This window comes from Schistocerca nitens, chromosome 3, assembly GCF_023898315.1.
Source record: "Schistocerca nitens isolate TAMUIC-IGC-003100 chromosome 3, iqSchNite1.1, whole genome shotgun sequence".
NCBI lineage: Eukaryota > Metazoa > Arthropoda > Insecta > Orthoptera > Acrididae > Schistocerca > Schistocerca nitens.
Genome location: NC_064616.1, coordinates 603,525,365 through 603,543,634, shown reverse-complemented (window position 1 = coordinate 603,543,634; position 18,270 = coordinate 603,525,365). Strand labels below are relative to the sequence as shown.

General features: G+C 44.8%; 1 protein-coding gene across 1 annotated transcript in view; it reads left to right on the top strand.

Annotated features, from left to right (window-relative positions):
- Positions 1 to 15,657: 15,657 nt before the first annotated feature.
- The window catches only part of LOC126249356 (trypsin-1-like), a 145,858-nt gene continuing 143,245 nt past the window's right edge, over positions 15,658 to 18,270 (top strand). The window contains exon 1 of the mRNA XM_049951008.1: positions 15,658 to 16,103. Within this exon, the coding sequence (XP_049806965.1) occupies positions 15,658 to 16,103 (446 nt within the window). The remainder of the gene's footprint in view (positions 16,104 to 18,270) is intronic.

Genomic DNA, 18,270 nt, shown 5'->3' with positions numbered 1-18,270 from the left:
GGGACATTTCAACCTTTCTAAAGCTGCCCGAGTCGCGTTTTGGTGATGTGATAGCGAAGTGGAAACGCAAAGTAACAGCAACACCTAAAGCAAGGCCAGCCAGACCTCATCTACTGATAGGCAGAGCACTTCGGAAGGTGGCTGAGAGGCCGCGCGGAGTGGCCGCGCGGTTTGAGGCGTCATGTCACGGACTGCGCGGCCACTCCAGTCGGAGGTTCGAGTCCTCCCTAGGGCATGGGTGTGTGTTGTTCTTACAATAAGTGAGATTAAGTAGTGTGTCAGTCTAGGGACCGATGACCTAAGCAGTTTGGTCCCTTAGGAATTCACACACATTTGAACATTTTTGGTGGCTGAGAAAAATCACATGAAGTCAGCGGAACAAATCATTCGTGAGCTGCAGAGCGCTACCAGTTTCACAGCTGCCACAGTCAATGTGCGTAGCGAGTTAAAAAGAATGGAGTACAACGGTCGAGCGGCTCCTCGTAAACTACGAACTTCTGTAGTCGTTGTTATGTAAAGAGCAACTCCACTGGACAATGGATGGCTGGAAATGAGTGATTTGGAGTGAAGAATCGCGCTATTGCCAGTGGAAGTCCGATGCGTTTGGAGAATGCTTGGAGAACGTTCCTGTCGTCATGTGTAATGCCAACAGTGAAGTACGTATGAGGTGGTGTAACATTATGGGAATTTCATCTTATTGCACTTAAAAAAAACGCTAGGTGGAGAAGAATACGAACACATCCTAAAGCGTGTTTATTTTGTGCAGTAGAGGAACAGTTCGGAGACGATGATTGACTAGCCCAAAGCAGCATCTGTGAGGCAGTGGTTTATGAACAATAACATTCCTGGAATGGGCTGACTTGCCCACACTCCAGCTCTAAACCCAATGGAACAGCTTTGGGATGAGTTAAAACGTCCACTTCACTCCAAATCCCAGCGTCCGACATCACTACCTTCTCTGGTTTCGTCTCTTGTGGAAGAATGGGTTGCCAATCCTCCTCAAACATCCAGACACCTCACTGAAAGTGTCCCCAGCAGAGTTCAAGTTCCCATGAAGGTGAAAAGTGGAAACTCCATTTTTAATGTGCGCTAGTATATGGCCGATTTCTCTTGATCAGGTAGTGTACTGTCTTGGTAGGTCCGCACGTCGGCTGGGCAGGATAACGATGCATGGAATGCTTATGGCCGAGCAAATATTTCATCTCGCTAAGTCGTCGTGACTGGCGTCACATACTGAAGACACGTGTCGTCTCTCAATATGGCTCTCTACACAAATAATAAAATAAAGAGAACATGCATTACATCAAATTTATTATATATTATTTTATTGTATGTCGTATTTTACTTTACAGTTTTCTTAATACGTAAATTGCCGTTGTTGGGAGTATCATTCGTCAGCAAGTGTGTATTACTACAGTAACTTTGACACTTTTAGAAATTTTAATTTTTCATTCCATTGTATTTTCAATTTTTGTTACTTGCAGCTGAAATAACTGAATGTATTTTGGATATGTAAATAATTTTAGATTGTTTTATGGCATCAGTTTGACGATGGGCAATTAGTAACCAATCACTAAGAAAGTGAGCATTGCGATGAATGCTGAACTCTTGAACGGCTTCGTTTTTTAAAATTATAGTTCCTTCAATGGCTCTGGATAGAAACAAATGAAAAATGGAATTTATCTTCTGAACTATAATCTTTTTTATTTCTCGAATCATTTACGAAATTGTACGATACCCCAATTAAGCAGCATATCCTGTACTCCAACACTGAGGGAGGTGGCGTAACGGTTAAGGCATTGGACTTTCGTTTTGGAAGAGCGTGGTTCTAAAGCCCGTCGCATCATCTAGATTTGTGTTAGTTTGGTGGTTTCCCCAAAGTGATTAATACAGATGGAAATGGAAATGCCGTTTGACTAGGGCCTCTCGTCGGGTAGACCGTTCGGCTGGTGCAAGTATTTAGAGTTGACGCCTTTTCGGCGACTTGCGTGTCGATGGGGATGAGGTGATAATGATAAGGACAACACAATACCCACTCCCTGAGCGGAGAAAATCTCCGACCCAGCCAGGAATCGAATCCGGGCTGTTAGGCATGGCACGCCGTCGCGCTGACCACTCAGCTATCAGAGGCGGGCATTAATACAGAGGAGGGGTTAGTTCCTTTGAAAAGGTCACAACCTTTTAGTTTCACCATCCTCGAACAGTATGAACTTCTGTAGTGTCTTTATTGACCCCGTCGTCTTCCATCATCGTACAGAGTGGCCAGGGGACTGATGACCTCAAATGTTAAGTCCCATAGTGCTCAGAGCCATTTAAACCATTTGAACCAGGTACTGTAAGTCTTAAGCCCATTTTACACGAGCGACTTTCTGGTCAAAATCGACTACTCCAAGTGCGTGCACTTTCATGCCTAGATGTAGATCAGCAGCCAACCACATCGGGAATGTATCTATGACGGCAGTGATCTATAGACTGTGCCGTGTGTGGAGTTCTAAATTTCCGAGAACGCTGCATACTACGCTTGCACAAAAACAGAGGACTAAAGCGGCATCTGCTAATATCGGAAGTTATCCTATTCTGGCTGAACTCACTAATATTACAGAAATGGATTTTGTGCTTACATATCTTCTTAATCTTCATTGTGTTGTTTTGCTTTACTTTCGTGACACACTGAAAATATTGCGCAAAGTCCTAGTATCTTGTTACTAATGTTCTCCTACAAGAGAGACGAAATAGCTGGAAGCAAAAAGGTATATACGCTTTTCAAAAAAGATGCACACACTGTATACAAATAAGAACATAAATAAATAAAATTGTTTCAATGAAAATCATTTCAACAGTGAAAAAGTCAGATTTATTTGTCGCCGGCCGGAGTGGCCGTGCGGTTCTAGGCGCTACAGTCTGGAGCCGAGCGACCGCTACGGTCGCAGGTTCGAATCCTGCCTCGGGCATGGATGTGTGTGATGTCCTTAGGTTAGTTAGGTTTAATTAGTTCTAAGTTCTAGGCGACTGATGACCTCAGAAGTTGTCGCATAGTGCTCAGAGCCAATTGAACCATTTATTTGTCGAGAAAAATAAATTTTCGATGTTACTTCGCAAGACGACAAGATACAAAGGATGAAGTAAAGCAGCACTGTTTACTGTGTTCTAGATATTGTTTGATGGATTTGCAAGAATATATTTTCCTGAGCAAATATCAGGGGCGCTCAAAAAGTTTCTGTCTGAGGGCGTTGCTGCAGCGTATATGCAACGTAGCGCGACTCCTCTGCGAATGTACACATATGGGAGGGATTAGTGTGGCATTCGTGTCTTTCCGACCTGCATGCTGTAAATGGACGCAGAAGTTACGGCGTTACGCCGACTCGAGTGGGAGACGCTCGTGCACCCGCCATATAGCCCTGATCTCTTCTCATGCGATTATCATTCCTTCTATCCCGTAAAAAGAACCGTGAAGGGTCGACGATTTCGTCGGACGATGAAGTGCAGCAGGCAGTTACGGACTTCTTCACGGAACAGGACACGGAGTTTCGCCAAACGGGTATCTTCAACCTGGTGCGCTGGTGGGATGATTGTCTCAAGCTCACGGAGATGTTGCCTGATAGGCATACCGATTCTTGACTGCACGGCCTTCGAACAAAAACTTTTTGATCGGCCTTTATAAATGTTTTGAAATGTTTGGTCGATACTTTTTCTATTGTTTCAGTTCTCAGGAGTGGAAAAAAATTACCAAGCGATTTTGGCTAGAACATCCACTACGTATTTTGCCCTGGTCATTAATGAACTCTATTATCCTTGCTTGTTCCTACATTTTGTTACTATATTTGCTTCTTTTAAGTAAAAAGTATAGCCCCTCATAACCACACTTTTACAATTCAGTTGCCAGGTTGCACAGCAGACAGCTCTCACAACACACTCAGTTTTTGCACTGACGTGTGAACGAAAGAGACCGCTCGAAACAGAGGAGGCTCAGTACAGGAACAAACGCCAGGAGCGCTGCAGTAGACTCACTTGTCCAGAGCATAGTCAGTTGAGACAAGGAAGTCGATCTTGTGAAAAGGGTCTTTAATGGTTGCAGGCGCAGCAGGCGCGGAGCACTACTACTTTTCTTCAAAGCCGCTGAACTTCTCGTCGTCGGAGTCGCTGTTCGGCGGCGGGTTGCAGAGCTACGTGCAGTACCAGCAGCAGCAGCAGTACAACCTCTTCCACCAGCAGCAGCTCTTCCTGCAGCAGTTGCAGCACGGACACTCGCACGTACGTACAGCGGGCAGTAGGCAGCCGAGAAGATGTGGCGAAACTGCACTTCCCCTCGTCCTTTCCGCCTGCTAGCTAATTGTGAGGTGTCTTATTGGTCATCGAAAATACCAGCTACGTTTAATAAGTAACGCAACACATTTTTTTTCTCGGCCAATTTCAGTTGAAAAAAATGCGGAATTTGTTGCGGGACATCGCGGAATATTTCCACTTCAGCCCTTATAATTTCACGAAATTTCAATAGGTGGCGGCGCTATGCGTAGCCTTCAAATGGCGTCTGTAACGCAGGTGCATTCCCAGCAGAGTTGTCATTAAGTTCCTTTTGGCGAAAAACCAGAGCATCGCAGATATTCGTAGACACTTACAGAATGTCTAAGGAGACCTGAAAACGAACAAAAGTACGCTGTTTCGTTCGGCGAGTCGTCTATCATCATCGCAACAAGGCCGCGCCAACCTGTTCGATCCCCCGCATGCCGGCCGGTCGCACACGGCTGTGACTCCTACAATGTAGGAACGTGCGGACACTCTCATTCGAGGTAAATGACAATCACAATCAAATACTTCGCTACGCAACTGGACGTCTCTGTTGATCGTGCTGACACACTTGTTTTACCAGTTGCGATACTCAAACGTATGTGCCCGATGGGTTCCTCGCCGCTTAGCATAAGACAATAATAAAAAGCATCTGTTCGACGCAGTGATGGATGTACTTCGCGGGAAGCAGTGGTGGATAATGGGGAGGTTATTGATACAACAGAACTTTGGCTTTGATGTCGACCAGTACAGTGATACCATGTGGGCATACAGGCCATCCCAGGAAGGCGGCGTAAGGCCGTCGTATTGAAAGTACACTACTGGCCATTAAAATTGCTACACCAAGAAGAAATGCAGATGATAAACGGGTATTCATTGGACAAATATATTATACTAGAACTGACATGTGATTACATTTTCACGCAATTTGGGTGCATAGATCCTGAGAAATCAGTACCCAGAACAACCACCTCTGGCCGTAATAACGGCCTCGCTGCGCCTGGGCATTGCGTCAAACAGAGCTTGGATGGCGAGTACAGGTACAGCTGCCCATGCAGCTTCAACACGATACCACAGTTCAACAAGAATAGTGACTGGCGTATTGCGACGAGCCAGTTGCTCGGCCACCATTGACCAGACTTTTCAGTTGGAGAGAGATCTGGAGAATGTGCTGGTCAGGGCAGCAGTCGAACATTTTCTGTATCCAGAAAGGCCCGTACAGGACGTGCAACATGCGGTCGTGCATTATCCTGCTGAAATGTAGGGTTTCGCAGGGATAAAATTAAGGGTAGAGTCACGGGTCGTAACATATCTGAAATGTAACGTCCACCTTTCAAAGTGCCGTCAATGCGAACAAGAGGTGACCGAGACGTGTAACCAATGGCACCCCATACCAACACGCCGGGTGATGCGCCAGTATGGCGATGGCGAATACACGCTTCTGTTGACTCAGGGATCGACACTTTGCACGATCCGTTACAGCCATGCGGCTAAGATGCCTGTCATCTAGACTGTTAGTGATACGAGGCCGTTGGGATCCAGCACGGCGTTCCGTATTACCCTCCTGAACCCACCGATTCCATATTCTGCTAACAGTCATTGGAACTCAACCAACGCGAGCAGCAATGTCGCGATACGATAAACCGCAATCGCAATAGGCTACAATCCGACCTTTATCAAAGTCGGAAACGCAATGGTATGCATTTCTCCTCCGTACACGAGGCATCACAACAACGTTTCACCGGGCAACGCCGGTCAACTGCTGTTTGTGTATGAGAAATCGGTTGGAAACTTTCCTCATGTCAGCACGTTGTAGGTGTCGCCACCGGCACCACCCTTGTGTGAATGCTCTGGAAAGCTAATCATTTGCATATCACAGCATATTTTTCCTGTCGGTTAAATTTCGCGTCTGTAGCACGTCATCTTCGTCGTGTAGCAATTTTAATGGCCAGTAGTGTATATAGGAATTTGTAGCCAAAAGGGTGGTGAATAATATGGTGTATTGGATCCCGAATAAAACTAACTTGCGATCAGAAAAAAATGTGTTTATTACTTACGAATAGATTTCATTGTCAGCCTAGCTGTGTTTGACTGTTCGCTGTTTATGGTCTCCCAGCTAAAATATGGTTCTTATATGATAATTCACCGTTGTCCTGAAAGTCTTGAAGGTATACCGGACCAACAGCAAATATTTGATTTCTTCTTCTGAATTTTTTTCCTTTTAATCATTTGCAGAGCATATTTTAATCTCATCTCGGTAGAGACAGTAATTTGGCAGGCAGGCTTTTATTACACTCCTGGAAATTGAAATAAGAACACCGTGAATTCATTGTCCCAGGAAGGGGAAACTTTATTGACACATTCCTGGGGTCAGATACATCACATGATCACACTGACAGAACCACAGGCACATAGACACAGGCAACAGAGCATGCACAATGTCGGCACTAGTACAGTGTATATCCACCTTTCGCAGCAATGCAGGCTGCTATTCTCCCATGGAGACGATCGTAGAGATGCTGGATGTAGTCCTGTGGAACGGCTTGCCATGCCATTTCTACCTGGCGCCTCAGTTGGACCAGCGTTCGTGCTGGACGTGCAGACCGCGTGAGACGACGCTTCATCCAGTCCCAAACATGCTCAATGGGGGACAGATCCGGAGATCTTGCTGGCCAGGGTAGTTGACTTACACCTTCTAGAGCACGTTGGGTGGCACGAGATACATGCGGACGTGCATTGTCCTGTTGGAACAGCAAGTTCCCTTGCCGGTCTAGGAATGGTAGAACGATGGGTTCGATGACGGTTTGGATGTACCGTGCACTATTCAGTGTCCCCTCGACGATCACCAGTGGTGTACGGCCAGTGTAGGAGATCGCTCCCCACACCATGATGCCGGGTGTTGGCCCTGTGTGCCTCGGTATTATGCAGTCCTGATTGTGGCGCTCACCTGCACGGCGCCAAACACGCATACGACCATCATTGGCACCAAGGCAGAAGCGACTCTCATCGCTGAAGACGACACGTCTCCATTCGTCCCTCCATTCACGCCTGTCGCGACACTACTGGAGGCGGGCTGCACGATGTTGGGGCGTGAGCGGAAGACGGCCTAACGGTGTGCGGGACCGTAGCCCAGCTTCATGGAGACGGTTGCGAATGGTCCTCGCCGATACCCCAGGAGCAACAGTGTCCCTAATTTGCTGGGAAGTGGCGGTGCGGTCCCCTACGGCACTGCGTAGGATCCTACGGTCTTGGCGTGCATCCGTGCGTCGCTGCGGTCCGGTCCCAGGTCGACGGGCACGTGCACCTTCCGCCGACCACTGGCGACAACATCGATGTACTGTGGAGACCTCACGCCCCACGTGTTGAGCAATTCGGCGGTACGTCCACCCGGCCTCCCGCATGCCCACTATACGCCCTCGCTCAAAGTCCGTCAACTGCACATACGGTTCACGTCCACGCTGTCGCGGCATGCTACCAGTGTTAAAGACTGCGATGGAGCTCCGTATGCCACGGCAAACAGGCTGACACTGACGGCGGCGGTGCACAAATGCTGCGCAGCTAGCGCCATTCGACGGCCAACACCGCGGTTCCTGGTGTGCCCGCTGAGCCGTGCGTGTGATCATTGCTTGTACAGCCCTCTCGCAGTGTCCGGAGCAAGTATGGTGGGTCTGACACACTGGTGTCAATGTGTTCTTTTTTCCATTTCCAGGAGTGTATATACGATGTGTCTTGAGTACAAGATGTGTCTCGAGTACACGATTCCGTTGCGTTGGACGGTTGTAGGTCTTAGCGTTTATGCACATGCTTTCTTCCTCTAGATAGTGCCCTACAGTAAAAGTCGGTTTAATGTTTAACGTCGCGGTCACAACAATGCCATTACGGAGCTTGAGATTCGGATACAATTAGATGGGTAAAGGAATTCGGTCATGTCATTTCCAAAGGAACCGTCCTGGCGTCTGCTTTAAGCGACTTACGGATCTGTGGTAGCCGTAAAAATATTTGAAACCACTTCTTCGCAAATTGTGAATGGGTCAATATGTTATACTTCCTTTTCTTTTATGTACAACACTGGAGCGTAAGAGGAAAATTCTAGGAAAACGTATATCTAGACATCGTATTCACAAGATAAGCAACAAACGGCTCAGAAAACTCTCTCATAGATGATGTTGTGAGTGAATAAAACGAAATATGTATTGTGATTAAAAATTCCATTCCCGTACGCACAAATAGAGAATTATCCCGATACTATTTCGGAAGTGGCAGTGTAGTGAAGTGAAGAGTCGGTTTACAAGTGGACTTCAAAAAGTATGTTGTTGTTGTTGTGGTCTTCAGTCCTGAGACTGGTTTGATGCAGCTCTCCATGCTACTCTATCCTGTGCAAGCTTCTTCATCTCCCAGTACCTACTGCAACCTACATCCTTCTGAATCTGCTTAGTGTATGCATCTCTTGGTCTCCCCCTACGATTTTTACCCTCCACGCTGCCCTCCAATACTAAATTGGTGATCCCTTGATGCCTCAAAACATGTCCTACCAACCGATCCCTTCTTCTGGTCAAGTTGTGCCACAAACTCCTCTTCTCCCCAATCCGATTCAGTACCTCCTCATTAGTTGTGTGATCTACCCACCTTATCTTCAGCATTCTTCTGTAGCACCACATTTCGAAAGCTTCTATTCTTTTCTTGTCCAAATTGTTTATCGTCCATGTTTCACTTCCATACATGGCTACACTCCATACAAATACTTTCAGAAAGGACTTCCTGACACTTAAATCTATACTCGATGTTAACAAATTTCTCTTCTTCAGAAACGCATTCCTTGCCATTGCCAGTCTACATTTTATATCCTCTCTACTTCGACCATCATCGGTTATTTTGCTCCCCAAATAGCAAAACTCCTTTACTACTTTAAGTGTCTCATTTCCTAATCTAATACCCTCAACATCACCCGACTTACTTCGACTACATTCCATTATCCTCGTTTTGCTTTTGTTGATGTTCATCTTATATCCTCCCTTCAAGACACCATCCATTCCGTTCAACTGCTCTTCCAAGTCCTTTGCTGTCTCTGACAGAATTACAATGTCATCGGCGAACCTCAAAGTTTTTATTTCTTCTCCATGGATTTTAATACCTACTCCGAATTTTTCTTTTGTTTCCTTCACTGCTTGCTCAATATACAGATTGAATAACATCGGGGAGAGGCTACAACCCTGTCTTACTCCCTTCCCAACCACTGCTTCCCTTTCGTGTCCCTCGACTCTTATAACTGCCATCTGGTTTCTGTACAAATTGTAAATAGCCTTTCGCTCCCTGTATTTTACCCCTGCCACCTTTAGAATTTGAAAGAGAGTATTCCAGTCAACATTGTCAAAAGCTTTCTCTAAGTCTACAAATGCTAGAAACGTAGGTTTGCCTTTCCTTAATCTTTCTTCTAAGATAAGTCGTAAGGTCAGTATTGCCTCACGTGTTCCAGTATTTCTACGGAATCCAAACTGATCTTCCCCGAGGTCGGCTTCTACCAGTTTTTCCATTCGTCTGTAAAGAATTCGTGTTAGTATTTTGCAGCTGTGGCTTATTAAACTGATTGTTCGGTAATTCTCACATCTGTCAACACCTGCTTTCTTTGGGATTGGAATTATTATATTCTTCTTGAAGTCTGAGGGTATTTCGCCTGTTTCATACATCTTGCTCACCAGATGGTAGAGTTTTGTCAGGACTGGCTCTCCCAAGGCCGTCAGTAGTTCCAATGGAATGTCGTCTACTCCGGGGGCCTTGTTTCGACTCAGGTCTTTCAGTGCTCTGTCAAACTCTTCACGCAGTATAGTATCTCCCATTTGATCTTCATCTACATCCTCTTCCATTTCCATAATATTGTCCTCAAGTACATCGCCCTTGTATAGACCCTCTATATACTCCTTCCACCTTTCTGCTTTCCCTTCTTTGCTTAGAACTGGGTTTCCATCTGAGCTCTTGATGTTCATAGAAGTGGTTCTCTTATCTCCAAAGGTCTCTTTAATTTTCCTGTAGGCAGTATCTATCTTACCCCTAGTGAGATAAGCCTCTACATCCTTACATTTGTCCTCTAGCCATCCCTGCTTAGCCATTTTGCACTTCCTGTCAATCTCATTTTTGAGACGTTTGTATTCCTTTTTGCCTGCTTCATTTACTGCATTTTTATATTTTCTCCTTTCATCAATTAAACTCAATATTTCTTCTGTTACCCAAGGATTTCTACTAGCCCTCGTCTTTTTACCTACTTTATCCTCTGCTGCCTTCACTACTTCATCCCTCAAATCTACCCATTCTTCTTCTACTGTATTTCTTTCCCCCATTCCTGTCAATTGTTCCCTTATGCTCTCCCTGAAACTCTGTACAACCTCTGGTTCTTTCAGTTTATCCAGGTCCCATCTCCTTAAATTCCCACCTTTGTGCAGTTTCTTCAGTTTTAATCTACAGGTCATAACCAATAGATTGTGGTCAGAGTCCACATCTGCCCCTGGAAATGTCTTACAATTTAAAACCTGGTTCCTAAATCTCTGTCTTACCATTATATAATCTATCTGATACCTTTTAGTATCTCCAGGGTTCTTCCATGTATACAACCTTCTATCATGATTCTTAAACCAAGTGTTAGATATGATTAAGTTGTGCTCTGTGCAAAATTCTACCAGGCGGCTTCCTCTTTCATTTCTTAGCCCCAATCCATATTCACCTACTACGTTTCCTTCTCTCCCTTTTCCTACACTCGAATTCCAGTCACCCATGACTATTAAATTTTCGTCTCCCTTCACTATCTGAATAATTTCTTTTATTTCATCATACATTTCTTCAATTTCTTCGTCATCTGCAGAGCTAGTTGGCATATAAACTTGTACTACTGTAGTAGGTGTGGGCTTCGTATCTATCTTGGCCACAATAATGCGTTCACTAAGCTGTTTGTAGTAGCTTACCCGCGTTGCTATTTTCCTATTCATTATTAAACCTACTCCTGCATTACCCCTATTTGACTTTGTGTTTATAACCCTGTAGTCACCTGACCAGAAGTCTTGTTCCTCCCGCCACCGAACTTCACTAATTCCCACTATATCTAACTTTAACGTATCCATTTCCCTTTTCAAATTTTCTAACCTACCTGCCCGATTAAGGGACCTGACATTCCACGCTCCGATCCGTAGAACGCCAGTTTTCTTTCTCCTGATAACGACATCCTCTTGAGTAGTCCCCGCCCGGAGATCCGAATGGGGGACTATTTTACCTCCGGAATATTTTACCCAAGAGGACGCCATCATCTATTAATCATACAGTAAAGCTGCATGCCCTCGGGAAAAATTACGGCCGTAGTTTCCCCTTGCTTTCAGCCGTTCGCAGTACCAGCACAGCAAGGCCGTTTTGGTTATTGTTACAAGGCCAGATCAGTCAATCATCCAGACTGTTGCCCTTGCAACTACTGAAAAGGCTGCTGCCCCTCTTCAGGAACCACACGTTTGTCTGGCCTCTCAACAGATACCCCTCCGTTGTGGTTGTACCTACGGTACGGCTATCTGTATCGCTGAGGCACGCAAGCCTCCCCACCAACGGCAAGGTCCATGGTTCATGGGGGGGAGGCCAAAAAGTAAGTTACACGTTATTACGGTAGGCCAAGTAATATTTGTCGAGTGTTGGAATTCACTTGAAACTGACACAGACAGATGACAGTAATTTTCAGCATAGTCACCAGGTCTTTGTAAATAACAGTGGGAACTTTCTACCAAGTGTTCAGCTCTTCGACGGTAGAAATCCTTTCCTTTCTCACGGAGTCATTCGTGAACTGCTGTGTGAACGTCCTCTTCGTTGGAAAATCTCTTTCCCCCAGACGATCTTCCTCTGTTGCCTGACTTGCGATTCATTATAGGTGGTACAGACTGTAGCCTTGTGGACCAATTCTGAACACGTTTTCCGAAAACTCTCTTGAGCAGCAAATTCGGAAAACCACTCACAATGGAAATGCAGAGTGACCAAAAAGTTGTTAACATTTGAAAACTCTATATTTCACGAAATAATGCAGCTAGAGAGGTAAAAAACTGACTCACTTGCTTGAAATTACATGGGGTTTTATTGAAACCAAAAAGTACGCAAAATGACCAAAAGATGGTGCTTCATACGATACAATAGCAATAATTAGGATAACAATTGATTTTTACCAAAGACGATGTTCTTTACAACGAACGGTCGACTTGTCGCCCGTCATTCGTCAACAATATCTGTAGTCGAGGCACAATGTTGTGAATAACACTGTATAGCATATCGGTAGGTATGGCGAGAAACTGCCGTCAGATGCTGTCTTTTAGCATTCTCAGTGAGGTCGGACGATCGCGATATTCTTGCGACATCAGGGAAGACCACAACCATCACAGTATACTTGCGACTTCAGGGAACCCCACAACCAATTATAACACCACGGATTGAGGTCTGGGAACCTGGGAGGCCAAGAACAACGGGCGTGACAGCTCAGCACGCGATCCTCACCAAACGATGTGTGCAAGAGATCTTTTACATGTGTAGCAATATGTAGAGGAGCGCATCCTCCACAAAAGTCATGCGTTCCAGCGAGTGTTTATCAGACAGGCTAGGGATGATCTGACTCCCTCTCTCACTACAACTCATTTTATACACGATTCCCATGTGCCATCACTGACGTGTTGCTGTCCAGCGCCACCTTCTGGACAGTTTTTACACTCGCTTTTGGTTTCCATAAAACCCCACGTCATCTCAGGAAAGTATCAATTTTTCCATGTCTGCCTACATTATTCCGTGTATTAGTGCATTTTCAAATGTTAACGGAATTTTAAATCACCCTGTATTTTGGATCTTGTAGTTACAAAGACCTGACTTCATCGACAGTGTCAGTATAAGGGTTGAGATAAGTGATCATGCCGTCATCATAGCGACGATGGATACTGAAGTCAATAAATCCATAGAAAAGGCTAGGAGAGTATTTATGCTGGAAATTGCAGATAAACAGCTGTTAGCATCTTTCTTAAACAATGAATGTACCTCATTTAGTGTCAATATGATGGACGTAAAGGGATTGTGGGCAGAGCTTAAACCGAGTGTTAATCGCACTCTGGAACAGTATGTTTCGAGTAAGTGGATTAAGGACAGAAAAACCTATAAAAATCTGGTCCTATGTCAAATCACTAAGTGGATCGAAAGCTTCTCTCCAGCCAGTCGTCGACCAGTCTGCTATAACAATAGAAGATGCCAAAGCGAAAGTTGAAGTTTTAAATTTCGTGTTTAAAAAACTAGTCACACAAGAAGATCGAAAAGACTTCCGTAGGAGGACATAAAAACAGGCATACCTGGCGTTGAAAAAAAGTTGAAAGATTGAAAACAAGTCGCCTGATCCGGACAGGATCCTGATTCGTGTTTACACAGAGTGCTCTATGGTACTGGCCCTTTACTTAGCTTGCACCTATAGCGAATCTCTCGCCCAGCGCTAAGTCCCAAAAGACTGGAAAATAGCGCAGGCAACTCCTGTATATAAAAAGGGTGAAATAACTGATCTGTAAAATTACAGATCCGAGGTCGACATGGAAATGTCTGGAAGGAGTTTATGTCCAGGGGTAGATATCTAGAGGCTGAATAAACAAAAGAAGAAGAAGAAGATGATCTTTAACGTAGGTATGTTGCAGAATTATTGAACATATTCTAAGTTCGAATATAATAAATTTCCTTGAAACAGAAAAGCTTCCATCCACAAATCAACACGGATTTAAAAAGCATCGATCGTGCGAGATTAATCTTGCCCTTTTCTCGCACGATATCCTGCGAACCATGGATCAAGGACAACATGCAGAGTCCATATTCCCACATTTCAAATAAGATAAGCATTTGACATAGGGCCCCAAAGTAGACTCTTAACGAAGGTACGAGGGTACGGAATAGGTATCCAGATATGTTAGTGGCTTGAAGACTTCTTCAGCGATAACATTTAGTACGTGACGGCGAGTGTTCGTCAGAGACGAGGGTATCGTCAGGAGTGCTCCTGGAGAGTGTGACAATACCGCTTGTAAGTGTGTTGCAGGGAAGGTTGTCTTGAGAAATACCTGTTAAGAAAAAAATTCGATACGTTGCGCCTTTCCGATATACTTGGCACTGAAGCTAGCCCATCAGATCGTTGCGCGCGGAATTCCAAGCAGCCTGCCAGAGACAGTGTCGCCAAACGTGTTCTTCGTTTGGTTTCCTCACAAGGAACGAACGTGGCTTTTGCTCAACTAGCTTAAATTCAGTACTTCGGAAAAACGCACATTTTAACTGGAAATGAGCATTTGAACACGTGGTAACTCCTGCACCCACAGATGTCTGTTCATTACCGCAATTTAGAGCGTGCAAGTGCTTGAATTTGCATCCGTAACGAACTGATTGGCTAACGTCTGTGCTAATTAACACAGAAACGGCCCAACGTGTCGAATTTTTTTTTTCTTAAAAGTTTTTTTTTAGCAAAACCAACGTTGTGATAGCCTTACAAGCTTTTCAGACTGTTTCTGACCACCCTGTATACACAAATGATACGACGCATGGGGTGAGCAACAATCTGCGACTGTTTGCTGAAGATACTGTAGTATACGGGAAAGTATCGTCGTTGAGTGAACGTAGAAGGATGCAGGATGACTTAGAGTTTCTGTTTGGCATGATGAGTGGCAGCATGCCCTAAATGTATAAAAATGTAAGTTAAGGTACATGAGTAGGAAAAACAATGCTGTAATGCTCGAATGCAGTATTAGTGGAGTGCTGCTTAACACAATTACGTCGATTAAATATCCAAGAGTGACGACGCAAAGCGATATAAAAAGTAACGAGCACGTCGAGCAATTCAGACGCGTGCTGCTAGATTTGTTACCGGTAGGTTCGATCAACACGCGACTGTTACGGAGATTCTTCGTGAACTGAAGTGGGAATCTGTGGAGGGAAGACGACGTTGCTTTCGCGAAACACTATTGAGAAGATTTAGAGAACAAGCGTTTGCAGCTGCTTGCGCAACGATTCTACAGCGTAGATTTCGCAGAAGAGCTTCTGTGAAGTTTGGAAGATAGGAGACGAGGTAATGGCAGAATTGAAGCTATGAGGACGGATAGTGAGTCGTGCTAAGGTAGCTCAGTCGGAGAGCACCTGCTCGCGAAAGGCAAAACTCCTGAGTTCGTCCCTTCATGTGTGTTTACATCGCTCGTACCTTTTCGAGTGGGTCAGTGTTACAATGTTGACGTAACTGCATGCACGAAAATATTTTAGAATGGTGTGTAGTATTCTCTCTAGAGCATGTGTAGTGCACACCCGATTCACTGCCTCTCTCCAATTGTACGCACTCTTCTCAGCTGTGGACAGTAGTGACTATGGATGTCCCACGTTACAGCAGCCAGCCTAATATGTGTCTCGTATTACCAGGTGACACACAAACCTCAGTCTGAAGGAGAAACGCAGGCGACCGCTCCATCTACGGAGAAACCTCCAAGCTGGTCGGATGTCATCAAGCCTACAACCGTGAAGCCGACGGCGGCTCCGACCACCCAGAAGCCACCTCACTGGCTGGCTGCCGTCAAGCCTACCACTCCAAAGCCGACGACGCAGAAACCTCCACCTCAAACGCAGCAACCTCCACCTCAAACGCAGCAACCTCCACCTCAAACGCAGCAGCCTCCACCTCAAACACAGCAACCTCCACCTCAAACACAACGTCCTCCCAGCCAGTGGGTCTTTGGCGTTAAGCAACCAACTACGCAGAAACCTGTGAAGCCTCACCGGCCGCCAACAGCGAGTAAACCTAAGCTGAAAGAGCCAGACAGGTACCGTGCCATGCAATGCTATTCCTTGTAATTACTGGAAAACCTTCCTCTTGAGTTTGATGTAGGATGGGTGCGGAGCCTTACCGTAGATAGCTGGATAACAAACGAAACAGATGGGCTCTATGGAGACAACTCCAAAGACAGTATGATCCTAGCGGTGCGAACATATTAAGTAAAGTTGATACAGTCTCGTATATCATTTATCGTGAACATAACAAAATGTAGCAACATTATAAATATATTATAACTTTAAAGTTAAATACTGTAAGTGGATAGTTGAAAGGAACTTACACAACTTGATGTCGTAGGAGTAACTTACAAAATGTTCAAATATGTGTGAAATCTTATGGGACTTAACTGCTAAGGTCATCAGTCCCTAAGCTTACACACTACTTAACCTAAATTATCCTAAGGACAAACACACACACAGATGCCCGAGGGAGGATTCGAACCTCCGCCGGGACCAGCCGTACAGTCCATGACTGCAGCGCCTTAGACCGCTCGGCTAATCCCGCACGGCGCGTAACTTACAGCAATAAGTAAGTGATTAAAAACTCATCTCTTATGGTAACTTTAAGACATAAGTTTGTCAACATACAAAAACTTAAAAGAAACATAGATAATTACTATGGAGATTGTAGCACGATGTTGTACCAGTAGCCTCATAAGACGAAGTTCACAAGTCATTTAAGAAACATGTAACAATTAACTCCTGTCTTATGTAAAAGTAATATGAACCTAATACGAGGAATATGTGTAGTGTTGGGTGGGTAAGGCGCATGTATGAAATAGTAAAGTAAGAGTAACAGATAAAATTCTCAAAGCAAAATAGGTAAAAACAGAGGCTCTGTAAACCCTATGTTTTGAATATGTCATGTAAGGAAGGTGATGTGTATGCATAAAATACTAAGGTTTAAAAAAGCAGCAAGATTGCTTAAAAATAAGGTAACTGACAGATTTAACACTGTCAAGATATAACGACAAGGTACACTCATGTCAGAATTGTACTGAGGAGGCTATGCAATGACGGGGCTATACTATATTCCTGAAACAAAATATGGTATTTCCTTCTCTTAGAAAGATCTGTTCCTTCAAAATATGGATAGATATTTGCATTTCTTTTGTATAAATGGCGATCAAGAAGTTGCTGTTTGAAGGTTGTGCAGTCCAGACCCGGTATGCTTATCAGGGAAAATCGCCGTCAGTATTGAGACAATCATCCCTCCGACACACCAGGTTGAAAATATCCATTTGGTGAAGCACCATATCCTGCTGCGTAAAGAAGTCCGTAACTGTTTGGTGCACATCCTCGTCTGACAGGAATCGTCTGCCATTCAAAGCCTTTTGTAAGGGACCAAAGTTGTAGTAATCGCATGGGAAGAGATCAGGACCATAGTGTGTGTGCACTAGTGTCTCCCACTTGAGTAGGCGTAACTTCTGCATTACGACATTTGCGATTGGGGAAGTTCTTTATCATGAAGCAGCAGCACCCTCTGCCACAATTTTCTCCGACGTTATGGACGCTGTAATTTCTCCAGGGTTGCCCAGTACTGTTCCCAGTGATGAAGATACCAGGTTCCTTTAAATCAATGAGTAATGGTAATCGCTAATCAAAGAACATGGTAAGCATCACCTTTCCAGCAGATGGCTGGCTCTTGAACTTCTTGCGACGAGGGAACGATGCATGATAGCATTGCATTATCGACGTTTTCGACTCCAGTTCCCAGTGGTAGCACCAGATTTTTTTGCCTGCAACAATGCACTCAAGGAACGTGTTTCCATCTACACTGAAACGCATCAGGTGCTTCAGGCAAACAGCCATTCAGTTTGCTTTCTGTTCAGCATTCAACGTCCGGAGTATCCACTGGCTGCTGACCTTATGGTAGCCTAGCTCCAGCCGCATAATGTGTTGCAAAGGACTGAAAAAAACATTTGATAGCACACAGATGGTTATGCGCTGGTCCGCATTAATCGCATCGTCAACCGCCCATTTGCTTTTGTCCGTAATGGATGAGACTGGCCTCACATATCGACCAGCGTCTTGTGTCGAATCGAAACCAGCACAGAATTTGGTGCACCATTCCACGACAGTGATTCTCGACAGACATGCTGCCCCATACATGTTCTTCTTTCTCCAATGGATGTCTTCCGGTGTTTGTCTTTTGGC